Source organism: Corvus brachyrhynchos, unplaced genomic scaffold (assembly GCF_000691975.1).
Source record: "Corvus brachyrhynchos isolate BGI_N302 unplaced genomic scaffold, ASM69197v1 scaffold58, whole genome shotgun sequence".
Classification (NCBI taxonomy): Eukaryota; Metazoa; Chordata; class Aves; order Passeriformes; family Corvidae; genus Corvus; species Corvus brachyrhynchos.
In genome coordinates, this window is record NW_008239539.1 from 750,933 (window position 1) to 765,689 (window position 14,757).

Genomic DNA, 14,757 nt, shown 5'->3' on the forward strand with positions numbered 1-14,757 from the left:
CGGCGGGGGCCGCTCCCGCGGGGGCGGGTGGCGGCTGAGCCGGAGGCGGCGGCACAGAAACTGGGTTTGCGGGTTTTCCTGTCGAGACAGTAGTGGGGGGCTGAGTTCTGGACACACTGGGAAAGCCAGCCGGTGACATACTTACAGGGGAGGGCTGGGGCTGGGGAGCAGGCTGCGGTGTTTGCGGTGTACTTGGCTGCTGCGTAGGGGTACCAGGCGTTGCTGAGGTAGGAGAAGGCAAACTTTGCTGAGGCACGTTTCGGGTGTTCATGGTAGCCATCCTTCTGCGCATGAGCTGAGCCTGCTGCAGGCGGTGCTGGATCTGCTGCTGTCGGAGCTTGTGTTTGATATTGAGACAGAATGGCACGGGGCATTTGTTCTCTTGGCAGTGTTTGGCATGGTAGCAGCAAAGAGCTATGAGCTGTTTGCACACTGGACAGCCACCGTTGGTCTTGCGCTTGCAGCCCTTGGTGTGCTGGACAACCCGTTTCATCTTCTGGCAGGATGGCAAGGAGCAGTTTGCGTTGCGGCACTGGCAGGCGTGGACGAGGGACTGGATGCAGCGCTGGATGCTCAGCCGTCGCGACTCCTGGGGGCTCTTGGACTGCTGCTCTCCTTGGTTGTTGCTCTCATCATCCAGACCCAGGCCCCACTTAACCATCTTGTGGTCATGGCTCTTAGTGTTGTAGCAGTTGATGCAGAGGTCGTAGTCCTGCAAGAGAAGAAAACCCAGAGCTCAGCTGCTGACAGGGCACGAACCACACAGGCAGAAAAAGCGGGGTGGTGCCAGGGGAGCAGCACCAGGCCCCTGTGCAGGCACACGCTGGGTGTTTGTGGGTACAACCACACAGAGCACAAGCAGGACGACAGTCACACACTGTCAACAGCTGCCACTTCAACTCACACCTGTACTCAGCCAGGGAATGGCTGCACAGCCTGTCCAGGCAGTGGGCTTTGGAGCAGGGAGGGCGGCAGCCTCAGCAAAGCCAGCCTGCAATCACAGCTCTTCACTGTGGCAGGTAACAATGCACTGGGGCTGTCACTGTGTCCTTTTGTTACATGAAAAAGTCTTGCAGAATTTTTTTTTTAAAATTTTCCCTTTTGCTGACATTAACTGTTTATTTTTCTGTGATGCCTACTGGGGTGCCAACACCTCCAACTAGTGAGAGAAATCTATGGTCACTGCCTAAAATGTAGGGTCTGGATCTCCATTTATCTATCCTTAGTGTAATTACTGACTAATAATTACTACCCTTAAATATGTACTTTTAAAAATCTCTAAACAAGAGCAAGTTTCATGCTAAGGCAGACACTTACCTGGAAACCCCCACATTTTTGCTGCCCTGTGTCTTTTTTGGCTGGAGGAAGGGCACTCCCTTACACAGAGTTACCCAGAGGCAGCCTAAAGGCCCTACCTCCTTCCACCACCTAATTCCCGCATGTGTCCAATCCGTGTCTTGCAGCCTCGCCTCAAGAAGCTCTGCTCAATGCTTTCCTCAGAGGAATTAATTAAGACCCTTCCCCCACAAAACCTGGCAATAACTTGCAGTGTAAAAATGAGGCTGCACTTACTCAAACTTCTTTTGTTCAGCTACAGCCAGAGGTCAACACAAGCCCTCCAACAAGCCTCAAGCATACTGGTACAGCCCCATGGATAACTGCTCTCTAACACAGGTCCTAAAATTTGTGCAATCTGGTCCAGAGGAAGGTGTCCCTGCCCATGGCAGAGGGGTGGAACAAGATGGTCTTTGAGGTCCCTTCCAACCTAAACCATTCTAACATCCATGATTCTTTAAAATTAAACTAAAAACTCATCTATGCAGAGGAGCAGTAGCAGAATAGAGAGTGCAGCAGAAGCCATCCCAGAGCACTGCTGTTTTCCATGCTGAGCAACTGAAGTCACTTTTTCTAGAAGAGGCACGCACCTCTTCTACCCACATGGCAGTCACCTCCCTTAAGGCTTAGCAGCCCTTTACCAGAATAGTTCCTTAATTTGGAGGAACTTTGGGCAATATCAAAAAAACCCCATCAAACTCAGCTGCAGGACAAGAGAGGGCTGAGTTCTGAGGGGCCCTCACATCCCTCGCACACAGTGCAATGCCCCCTCTGCCCCACAATCCCTCACACAGTGCAATGCCCCCTCTGCCCCACACATCCCTCACTCAGTGCAATGCCCCCTCTGCCCCACACGTACCTCGCACACAGTGCAATGCCACCTGGTCTCCACGTGGTGCTTGCACTCATTGCACGTGTAGACGAAGCGATCCTGCCCCTGGGTGTGCAGCTCCACCAGCATGCACAGCGTGGACCACTTGGATCGGCGCAGGGAGGAGAATTCCCAGTGCTTATCTCTGGCTAAGGTGAGGAAGGCGTCTCGCCCGTCCATCAGATCACAGCTCAGCAACGGGTCCGGGTCCACAATGGGGTGCAGAGTGTTAATCACAGGCCCGGCATGTAAATGAATCACAAAAAAGACCTGCAGATAAATGGGGAAGAAATAAAAGGCAACGAGGTCAGGTAATGTTGCAGGAAGGAGCTCGTGCTCTCTGCAGTGATGGTGTGCTACAAACCTTATCTAATTATCTTAGTTTAGGCTAATCTCTTCCAATATGTTATTATGCAACAGAAACATTCCTAGCCCAACCAAAGGGTTTACTCCTCCTGATTTTTCAGTTCTGAATATCACTGTGCCTGCATTTACAGGAATAAACCCTTCTCTCTTTACAGCAGATTTCCACAGTACCTCTTTATGCTTCTCCATGGTGGCATAGAGCTTCTGAGACAGGTCATTGGACACGTTTGGCATGCTGGGCTTCTTCTTGTTAGCTCTGCTGATGCTGCTCTTATTCTTGTTGGTTTTTTTGTTGTTCTTTTTCTTGGCATTCTTGCTGTCGCCCTGGCTCCCCTGCAATAAAGGCACGGGAAAGATGTTACACTTTGGAGAGCTCTCTCCCATTCACTGGGCTCACAGTGACACACTTCTGCTGTCAGGAATAGAACTTTGTTCCAATGCCTGCAAATCAGCCCTCCTGTGTTAAATATATCCTATCTTCCAGGAAAAATCAAAAGCCAAACTGGCAGGCAAACAAATCCAAACACCGTTTAAAAATAGACTTTTAAAGTATGTATACATTAAAAAATTCCCATTTTACACTGATTATTTTTCCTTCTCAAACATCATACTTCAGCTTCCACTGCTTTAGATCTTGCAGCTGATGATAAAATGACACAAATAATATGGACTTAGAATTCCAGGAGTGCAGTACTTTGCTTTGCTGTGCATTTGGTGTGCCACATACTTGCCTGAGCTCTGATTTAATGCTTGTTTTTACTGAACAGATTTAGGGCTAGGACACAGATAAGAACATGCAGGATTTGAACTGAAACCAACAAAACACATTATTCTCCATCCTGCAGGCTTCCAGCTGCACGTGCAACTCCCAAAAAAATAATCTCCAAAACCTCCACTTGTGCCCAAGTTACAACACAGACCACATTGGCCATACACTGAATGTTAGATGTAAGTAAAGAGAGTGAAAAATAGCAGATGATGCTATTTAGATGACCTGAGAAAACAGAAATAACTTTTAGAGTTCTCAGGTCCTTAAAAAATCAAAACCCAAGCCCTCAGCAGGGAGGGCTCAGGAAAAACCCCTCTCCAACTTCTAGAATGTTGGTCACCATAAAATTAAAAATAAGATACTGAAATACTTGGATATAAATATAAATATATACACATATGGAAGCAAGTTCCACGAACAGTATGTACAAGCAAACACAGGATTTATCCACAGGCATATTTATTCGAGGAAAACAAAAATATTCCAACTGCAGGAAGCAATTCTATTTATAGACTGCTGCCATCCTTCCATTCCATTAATTAGGCTTGGACAGGAATTCCCTGTCCACTCCTGGGTTCTCTCTAACTAATTTTGTGGATTTTTTGACCAAACCTGTTTGGAAATTAAAATGAGACTATTTTACAGGAAACCAGACAGAGCTCTAAGTGACTTGAAGTGAGCTGTTTTATGTTCCCACCTTGACTGCCCCCAGGTTTCCTACCACTGATGGAATTGGAGCCTGCCCTCCTTTGCCTCCACATCCTAAAGCACCAACTGAGATCTTAAAATTTAAACACCAAAAGGAAGAACAGACTGAAACTTATCAAACAAACCAAGTCTAAGTTTTCTTTCTACTCCACCTTTAGCAAGTTTCTATTTGGTGAACTGTACAAAGTATTCCAAGCTGTTTTAAGAAGTTGTAGGGTTGTGCTTGTACCATTTCATTCTGACATTCGGCCAGATCAGCAGAGATGCTGACGGATGGCTCCTGGGGGAGCCTCACCCCTTCAGAACCTTTGCCAAGAATTCTGAATATTTCCCACCTCTTTAGACTCCCTTTGACTGATACCTGCAGCACATGCTGACTTTTAGGGAGCTTTCTCTTCACATATACAAAGTTTAGGATGAAGAATTTAAGACAGACAGATTCTGTGCCACTCCAGTACCGAGATCCACGTGGTGCTTGTACCCATGGAGATCCCCATTGCTGGGCAATTTCCTCCACGAAGTGACCCAGTTTAGGTGTCTGCATTGGGGAAGTTCTCATGCTTTTAAATGTGCTACTTCTCCTGAACCAAGTGGCAAAGACCCCACTGTCCCATGCTTGGATGACACCTCAGCAACCCGGGTGCAGGTTTTGTCCCCCTGCTGCCCCAGGCATTAAGTGGGAGCACAGGGATGTTCCCAGCCAAGGCTGCATCATCTCATTTTAGGCCACAACTTGTCTGAGTTCACAGTTAATTGCTCTGGGCTTTTTCAAACACCTTTTTTCCCCTCCTAGATGCAGAGTAAATGCTCACACCAGTGTTTTCCCTGATTTACTGGAAGTGAACCTGTTAGCAAGGGAGGGCTGCAGCCTAATTCCAAGCCTTGTCTTCCACTTCTTTTTATACAGCAGTGTTTGTTGAACTATCTCAATATTCAAAGTTACATTCAGAAGGAACAAAGTGAAAGCTTTTTGTAACTTCTTGGTTCCATGAAAACATAGCCACAAACTGTATTAACTTTGAAAGAGCTGCTAAGGTTTAACAGAAGGAACTTTGTGACATCACAAAATTGATGGATTAAGGTCCATCCCTCCACATCAATCCCATGTAACACAGACTGAAGGCAAACAGTCACAGCACCTAAGCTGAAGGGGGGCTTTTCCCAGGTAAAGCTTTTGATTCTACCTCAATCTGTGAGACTTCAGATTGTCCTACAACATTTATTTTCAAAACAACTTGCTGCAAATCTCAAGTAAAAGGGAGAGTACCAAAGTACTGAGACCATTTGGTTGCAGATAAAATCAAGACAGAAATAAAAACGAATGATGATATTCTGTCCAGGGCCCTGAAAAACCTGGGGTTTAGAGGTTTGTTTTTTTTTTTTTTTTTTTTTTTTTTGTTGGCTTGGTTGGTTTTTATAGACAAAGAGAGAATGCTGGTGAAGGAACAGCACCATCAGGATCAACATTTCCCACCAACGCAAAGCCTGCAATAAACACTTTTAAATTTCAGCCCTTTACTGTTGCAAATGACTACAAGTACCTGTGCTTAAATAACAGCCACATTTCATTCAGCTTTGAAAAATCCAGCACCTTTCAAAATGCAAATACTGGAGGTGCTTTGCAGAGGTGTGAACCAGAAGCTCAGCCAAATGACTGTAAGCAAATGTAGCGTGGCAAAAGCAGCTTAACACATTTCTCTGAGAAGAGAGATGCTGAACTGACATAAGTGACTTCTGAGTCTGTTAAAAAAACCCAAACCAAACCATCAGTAGATTTGTTAACCAAGAAGAAAAACAGAAATGCAGTTAAAGGGCCCCCTGATTTCACATCTGCTGTAAATGACCTTTTCTAGTTTATTGCATGTGACCTCTCTGAATTAAAGCATTAATTATCAGCTTTGTGAGCTAAGGGAAAATACAGCCCATAAAGTTAACCCACCTCTGTTGTTTCACTAGCTGCAGTGCTCTCCTCCTTCTTCCTCTCCTCCTCCTCCTGCTCCAACTCCTTAATGCTTTCCTCCAGCACGTTGGGCCAGAAATCACCTTCAAAGTAAGGCAGCTCCTTGGCACTGGTCAGCCTGTCCTCGGTTGCTTGTTTGAAGATGTCCTGTTGAGCACATCACACCAGAGCAGGAATAAATAAATGAAGATCACTTAAGAGAGGGAGAGGAGAACCAGAGACACGACCCAGAGCTGCACTGAACAGCTGGGCCTCACTCACAGCCCTGGGCTGCTCCTGCCAGGTCTCCTTGTCTGGGGGCAGCCCCAGATGCAGCCTGGCAATACAGGCACAGCCCCACTCCCTGTTCCATCTGAGGGTCAGTGCTGAGGCTCTCCTGACCCCCATCATGCTATCAGTTCACGTTCCTGACATAATGGGAGATACAAAATCTGGAAAATGCAAGAAACCCCTCCCTGGTTTCAAAACCCCCTTATTAGGAGACCCAGATTTCCCAGCTCTTTGCTACACCGATGACAAGGCTTGTTACACAGAGGCTGTTGCTACTCCACACATTTAGTAACTGTCAGCTGCCATCAAAACATCTTTTTTTTCCAGCACTGTCACTACCATTAAGGAATTCTTGTAAATTTTAGCATGAAAGGAGTGGCAAATGCTCCCTTTGCCACCTTCTACTTATTTCCTTGGGTACGTGTGGTATTCTCCAGTTATGAAAACCATTCTTGTCATAAGGAGCTCTTTTATTTCACACTAGTGGGGTTCAGCATTCCACCTGCTCCTCCAGAATCTCCAGAAACAAACAGCTTCTATAAACCTTGAAAAGCTCCATATTTCCTTGTCTAGAAAAGGCAGTGAAAGAAAAATATACAAAGGCAGGTTCTTGCAGATTTCCCCTCATGCAGACATCAAACCTAAGGAATTTTCAGCCTGAAAGGCAGAACCTCAAGAAAATATAAGAAAATGAAGACACTGAGAATAAACCCCTTGTATGACATTACCCCACTTTTCAGGTGTTCTGAAACAACAGCAGCTCCCTTCAGATGAAAATGCCATAAAAAATTAAATCAGAAATTAAACAGTAACAAACCTTGTAGTCATGAATGATTCTCTCAGCAAATGCCTTGTCCAGCATCTTCTTATACCATTCTTGCAAACGTTTGGGCTTGGGTATTTTCTGGTCAGGTGGGTGGCAATGGAAGATGTAATCATCTCCTTCACTGGGGGGACAGGCCCAGATGTGTCCTGTCACATACCTGTGTCACACACAACAAACAACACCTGTGACTGCCACCAGAAAACTAACTCAAACCTAGTTATAAATCCAGACCTCTGGCTTTACTTTTAAAATTAAAAAAAATTCTTTTCTTTGTAGCAAAGATGCTGAGGCAATAACTTGTATTTTGACAAGAGATAAGGTCAGGGATATAATAATGAAGCTTAAACATCAAGTGAACCTCTGATCAAATGAATGATGGGCTGTCAGTTGAGGAATCCCAACAATAAAAACCACCTTAGTGACAAAATCCCAATTTCTCTCTCCACTGCAGAAGAGGCCTTTGCTCCACATATCTCAGAGAGGTCAGAAGGAAACAGAGACTACCCCAACTACCTGTCACCCAAGATTAAGAAAAAATACTGAAGACCCAGATTGCTTTCCTTCCCAAGATCTCACTCACCCAAGTTTCTTGACGTATTCCAGGTATCCGATGAGGATTTCGTGGTAAACGGCCGTTCGGAGGCAGCGGGGCCGGAAGAAGTGAATACTGTCAAGGTAGGAGATGTACACACGCCTGCAGGGAGAGAGGGGGACACGCTCAGGGCTGGCTGAACTACTCCTGAGAGCTGACTTTTACACTAGACAAACATGCAGAAAGACAAATCAATGCTGATGGTATTTTAATGCAGATTTAAGCATCTTAACCTGGTGTAAACAGTCCTCGAAAGCAAAAGAGGGGCAGCATTTTTTTAAGACAGCAAGAATATACATCGAGAGGCAAAATTAAAAGCAGAATCCAAAAAATGTAACATTTTTGTTGTGATATTTGTCTTTCCCTTCAAAGTCATCTGCAGTCCTACATTTGTGCCACAGAACTGAAATGTATGTCTCAAATGTCTGTGTCTGACATTGATTATCCAGGGGATTTGGGAAGATGCCCAAGGAGGGTACCTGGTGTTTGGAGGGGGGCAATCCGAGCCATATTCCTGCACGTGCATCCCAAAGAAACACACGTCCACCCCGTCGATCTCCTCGAACGCAAACAGAGCTTTGGTACGGTAAGGGAAGGACTCTGACATCTCACCAGAATCCACAAATCTGCAGGAAAGGGCAACAGGAGAAAAAAAAAAACCCCAAACAAAATGCCAATTATTAACGCAGTGTCCTACCAGAATGAGGGGGTTATTTTCAACCTTATTTTTAACTCATTAGGAACATTTTTATGCAGGAGTTAAACGGGGTCAGATCAGAGCTGTAGTAAATCAGGGAGTCCTGGTTCCTGTAAATTCATGGAAAGACTGTTTCCATATAGAACACAGGACTGAACAGGCCAGCATTGAGTACACGAATATCCTCAAGAGACCACAAGCCTTTAAATAGGTTACAGAGCAGAAAATGTGATGCATTAGTATGAAGTGATGTCACATAAACACAGTCTTTATGAATTTAACCCAAAATACTTCACAGACTAAACCTTTTAAGCTTTTCATTTATAATGAAGCAAATTCAAAATCACTCCTGAAAGCTGAAGTGTTTATAAAAACACAACAAAATGAAAGAAGGGTAAGGAACAGAATCTCAGCAACTGCTCCAAGCTAAACTATGAATTCTGTAACCAAAATGTGGTCACTCTCATCACTCTCAAGATGTAGTGACACAGTCCCAGTATTATAAGCAAGGATGTCCCCACTGTCCCCAAAGCAGTCACCTCCTCTACATTTTTTAATCTTTCATAATGCTAAACATGCCCGAATTTCAAAAATCTTCAAAGGCATTAAGATGCAAATTGGCACAATTCTGCAATATCCACGCAAGGAGACTTCAAAATGAAATAAATAAAAAGGATTGCATTCCTTATAATTAACAGGACTAACCTGGATTTCATTCCTGGTTTAACTTCTACCGTCTTATCTGAACTTGCTACTACTCTGACAAAGACCTCTCCAGCCTCAGGATGGTTCTGACGCCGCAGGAATTTGTTCACTCTGTCTTCCAAATGGTTCCCTAAACGTGTGGTCTGCAGCCCTGGAAGGGAAGGGGGAGAACACGACCATGGAAATGTTAATACTGGAGCAGTCACTGTTCAGGTCATGGTGTTACTGTGCTCGAGAGCTCTTTCAGCTTCCTCCTCTGGATGGAAGCAGGATTTTTCCCCTTTTGTTTCACCTCCATATGAAAGTTGGATGGTTTTATTTATACAGCCAAAATTAAGAGACGCAAACCCATCCGTGCTTTTCCCCCCACGCTTTCCACAGCCCATCGTGGCAGCTGAACCCACTGGAGTGGCACAATTACCCCGTAAGTGAACTAACAAAGGCAGCCTTACGTAGCATTTTTCAATTTCAGCCTTATTTTATGAACCCTGCAAATGTTTTCTCTTCCCAACCCCACTCTCTGGCTGGTTGACAGAGATTACATCACTTTACAGATTGGCTCCATGCCACACCTTTTCAAGCGAAGCAAAGCAAATCAACAGAAATGAAAAGCCTTTTGACTTCAATGGAGATTTCATTGCTTTTGCTTTTCTTTTCAAGAGAGCTTTTGGACTGCAGTTGCAGCAATCTGCACATCAAGGTTAAATAGTTCCTGCCCAGAGACAGAGGTCTTGGGAAGTTCAACTCCACAGATTGTCCAGATGCCCTCACTCCATCTTTACATTCACAATTGACTTTTGTGGGGAGGGCTGGGTTTGTGGTCTTACAGGATGTGATGGTTTTCAAATAAATCCACACCAAATTACAGAAATCATGATGATTTTGAGTTAAATGAAGAAACCAGAAGGACCCCACTGTTGTGACTTGAAGATTTATGACTATTTCTTTTATCCTGCTGTAGTTATTTTACCACTCATATTTCTACTTCACTTTATGGCCAATCTGCTATCTTTTCCAAAGTGATGGTGTAATCTACAGATCCTCATTTTAATAAAATGCATTTAATTTTCTGCTCTCTGTTACTTCATTTTTCAGTTGGTATTTGACTCCTGACACAAGGTCCTTGGTTCTTCCCTGACTCCTGAGCCTGCACACAGAATTCTGCAGTGAAATATCTGTGCTAAAAATTACTTCAGGCTCCAATACTGGGGAAAAAACTCACATATACTCAAAGGACCATCTTACTTTCTAAGGGATTTATACACTTAAAATTTCATTTTATAGAATCAGGGAATGGTTTTGGTTGGAAGGGACCTTAAAGCCCATCCAGTGCCACCCCCTGCCATGGGCAGGGACACCTTCCACTATCCCAGGTTGCTCCAAGCCCCACCCAACCTGGCCTTGGACACTGCCAGGGATCCAGGGGCAGCCCCAGCTGCTCTGGGCACCCTGTGCCAGGGCCTGCCCACCCTCCCAGGGAACAATTCCTTCCCAATATCCCATCCATGCCTGCCCTCTGGCAGTTTGATTACAATCAGTTTACAGAAATTGCCAAAGGCAGCAATCTTGATTTACACCTTTTAGCTTGTCCCCTTGTCCAGTGAGATTCTGTGGTTATAACCAGCCCAATAGAGTCTAAATATCATTTACCAGGGAATAATTAATAATTTGAATTTAAAAATTAAATTTAAAGGCAGGTTGAAGTAAAAACACCATATCTTTTACCAATTCCAACACACTGAGCCTTTCCCAGGATTTCCCATTCCAACACACTCTATTGGCCTTTCCATATGTAACAGAAGTGGGATGATTTTAAAGGAAATTCACAAATACTTTGAGGGAATTGTTTTGTTCTGTTGATTTCTCTGAAGACAAACAGAAAAAGAAGAAAGGGCTCCATTTCAGCTGATGAGTGGGAACATTTTTAGAAAGCCATTGGAGTTAACTCTACTGTCTTGTTGTGTTTTCATCTTGTCATCTTCCCAATGCTAAGCAACCAAGGGATATCTGCTTCCTTCCTTATGCTGCAATGCATTAAAGCTTGAAAACCAACAAATCCAGAAAGACCAGATAAGGAGATAAAAGAAACAGGCAGCATTAAAATTACATGTACTGTAAGGAAAGGATCTAAAAGTTGCATATTTTGATCTATTAGAATGTGAAAGTTGTTTTAGAAATCAGTTGGATTTTGGTTCTTGAACAGTTCTCACATATGCACCTTTTATTAAAGCTCAAAGTTCAGTGGAAACTGCAGTGCAAACCTGAAAAAAGGCATCCAAACTGCTGAGAAGAAACCTCCAGCACAGGTCTGTGACAGCAGCAATGGCCAGAGCTTTGTTAGTGGATGAGTAATTGGACAGAGAGGAAGAAACTCCAACTCTAGGCCTACTGTGACTTCTTGTCAGGAAGCTACTTTGGGTGACTTATTTGCCAGGATATCTTTTGTCTTTGAACCTCTCTGCATTGGCTACTGGTGAGGTCATATTTGTAGATTTTCTTAGCAAAATAAATACTTCAAAAGTTCAGGGTTTCACAGCAGAACCCAGCTGCACCCTGGTTCTATTTGGCAGGCTGTCAGTTAAGATAACCAATTTTACTCACTACACATTAGAAATATGGATGTTCCATAAGAGCTGAGGGATGTGCTTGTCTTGGTTATCAGCAATTGTGCCATCACGCTTGAATGCTTGAAAGAGTGGAGAATTATTGATGGGCAGTAAATGTTTTTTTTTTTTAAGAAGAGGGAACATGTTAATGTTTCAAACTTTCACTGCTGAGGTTTGTTTTCAGGTCAGCAGCAAGACCAAGGTTTTGATGACAAGAACAGACTTTCCTTTCCCTTCCCTGCTCTTGCATTCCCACCAGAGCACTGTTAAAGAAAGCTGATCTCCAGAGCCCAGCCCACCAGTGGATTACAGCTGGCATCAGGACTCAGATCCTCATGGGAGAAAGACAGGACAGCCAAACAGCAGGGAAAGGAGAGGGAGAAGGAAGAAAGGAAAAAAAGCACCATTATTTCCCTGTCCAGAACAGAATGGTTACCTTGGACTAAATGGCTGTTTACTCAAACTTTTACCACTGTCACAGAACAACTGCGGGTATCCGGGGAACCGCACACTTGCTTTAAGGAAATTTACATCAATACCCACTGTAAAGTCAGCACACAACAGAAGAAACATCCACTCAAAATGGGTTTCTAAAACTACAGTTGGATTTCATCATTTTATTAATGTTCTCTGCCAGTTTTAATCTGTCTTTAATGAGACTAATTTAGGCCACTTTAACAAAACTCTCTTGAGTGCATCAGGTTCCTCCAGAGACTGCTCTGATTACTGGAACCCACCATGCCTCACACAACATCATCACCTGCAAATTACCCCTTTCACATCTCTTGTTACACAATCAACCACACATGAGGTTATCAAGAAATCATATTTTTAATGCAAAATCTTGCCTTTATCCCAGTTTGGAAGATTCAGGCTTGTGCAGGCACAACATCACCCAGTAATGCCCAGAACTTCTAAGGATTGAGGAAGCACAAGGGAGGAATGAAGTGACCCTGCAAGTTCTGCTTGTTCAAGTGCCTGGATCACCCTCTTGGTGTCTACACTCACTTCATTTTTCTGCTCTCTGCACTGACTCTGCATTCTCTTCCCCCACCAAACCTCCATGAATAAAAATGTCCCAGTTATGTTCCCTGATGTCAAATGCCTGCACAGAGCCCTGTGTAAGGATTATGGAGACTGACACAACCTGACCTGGCATCTCCTGAGCCCCTCTTTAGCGCCCATTTCTACAAGACTATGGCAATGGTTACTGCCAAGAGCACCCAGTGGAATGAGTTACTCAGTTCTTACCCCACCACCTGTTCTGGAGGCAAGAAAAGCTCTTCCAAGGCTTTGGTGCTTGGCAGCAGCACCTGAACTGCAGCACGATTCATTACTACAGGTTATTGGGAGGGCACAGAGGTGACAATCGTTTTACTACAGTTCCAACACTACATGGAAACCTGGCTAAATGTAGCCAGCAAAGCGCACACAGCCCTGTGCTCCTTCTGTTCTATTTGTCCCTGTTTTTGCTTTTTAACCCTAGAAGAATAAGGACAAAGACATCAAACACCTCAAGCAGCAACAAGACTGACCACAAACACATAAACAGCAGGGCTTTAAAATGTTGATTAAAATTCGACAGCCTCAGGCTATGCTGCTCCCCATTTTGCAAATGTTCCTGTGCTCTGTCATAACAACACAAAGTCTCAATCAAAAACCCATTAGGGGTGGCAGGGAGGAGATGAATGTTGAAGATAAAAACAGAAATACCAAACTCACTTTTAGCACTGAATTTGTTTTCTTTGCGTGTTCTACCAGTTTTCTTCAGACAATTATCACAGACAAACCTATTGAGGAAAAAAAAAAGCCAAAAATTTAGCATAAACCCATTATTGGTGAGCTTAAACCCAATGCTTGAACATGTAATTTAAATGTCAGAGTACAATATATTTTTCTCTGGCTTTGAACAGCTTATATCACTCAATTTTTGAGGGATTGAAAGCCTTTATGAGCTGGTTTAACTCTGTCAAGCAGTTACACCTGCATTTGTGTTCTGTGCATACAAACTCCCCTCCAGCCAGCTGCCCTTGAGAGTTAGAAAGAAATCACACAAATCTGTGTGGATGAATACACACATTTTCATCTGAATATACTGAAATAAGACCCCAAATGCCAAAAAAAGGATGTTATTTAGAAATGCTTTGTCCCTTTGTACCCAGTTCTTTAAAAGGCTGTGGCCACATATTAAAGAACAAAGGCAGAAAATCTTTAATTACATAAACTACATCAGTGTCATTACACAAGGGGTAAAAAACTAACAAACATCTCTTACCCTGAAGGCCAAATAATATCATAATGTAACACACAAATCTGGTGCATCTTCCGACCACATTCTTTGCAGTCAACAAACCTGAGGAGAAAAAACCAGCAGCAAATCACTTTTGGTGTTAGGTAAGTAATTTTCCAGAATTCATCACGAAAGAAGGACTTGCCAATCCTCTGCTAAGAACTGAATCAACTTCACCAGCCCAATTTATGTCTAAGTTAAAAAAAATACTCAGAATAGATTCAGATGTACATCTATCAATCCACGTGCAAGTTATATCTGTACATCTACACGTATATATAAATTGCAAAATGTGCTGGTTTAAAAATCTGAAATGGGCTGTCATGCACAACTTTTTCTGGATCTTTTCTATCCTTTTCTAAGCAGAGTCTTGAATTTTCCCAGCTTCACAGGATCCTCAACAATACCTCCACAGATTTAATTTTGAATTGCTGCAACAACCACAAGCTGAATAAATGGCTGCTGAACTTACTGTAAATGTAAGGACTAGTCATTCATGAACCACCCTGCCAAAAAAACATGTATTAACTTGTCTTTGCCTGCATGACTCTGCTGTAGTCTTGTTTTTATCTTTTGTTTTCTGGTCAAAATAGTATGTCAGAATTCTTTTTTTGGATGGGAAAACTGTTAGAGGTTTTCCCAGTCCAGAGTGCAACACAGGTTGAGAAGCCAAATGCACTGGGGTCTATCTCAGTCCACCCTTCCAGGCCTGGGGAGGAGCTCTATTTAGTATTTGCCAAGACAAGCAGAGGAATCAAAATG

General features: G+C 43.6%; 1 protein-coding gene across 1 annotated transcript in view; it reads right to left on the bottom strand.

Moving 5' to 3' along the window:
- Positions 1-14,757, bottom strand: part of CREBBP (CREB binding protein) — a gene marked incomplete at its 5' end in the record, with an annotated part of 96,539 nt that overhangs the window by 3,623 nt on the left and 78,159 nt on the right. Inside the window, 10 exons of the mRNA XM_017741231.1 lie at positions 6-712; positions 2,195-2,476; positions 2,744-2,905; positions 5,989-6,156; positions 7,097-7,262; positions 7,686-7,799; positions 8,177-8,323; positions 9,100-9,250; positions 13,428-13,495; positions 13,981-14,058. Of these exons, the coding sequence (XP_017596720.1) occupies positions 6-712; positions 2,195-2,476; positions 2,744-2,905; positions 5,989-6,156; positions 7,097-7,262; positions 7,686-7,799; positions 8,177-8,323; positions 9,100-9,250; positions 13,428-13,495; positions 13,981-14,058 (2,043 nt within the window). The remainder of the gene's footprint in view (positions 1-5; positions 713-2,194; positions 2,477-2,743; positions 2,906-5,988; positions 6,157-7,096; positions 7,263-7,685; positions 7,800-8,176; positions 8,324-9,099; positions 9,251-13,427; positions 13,496-13,980; positions 14,059-14,757) is intronic.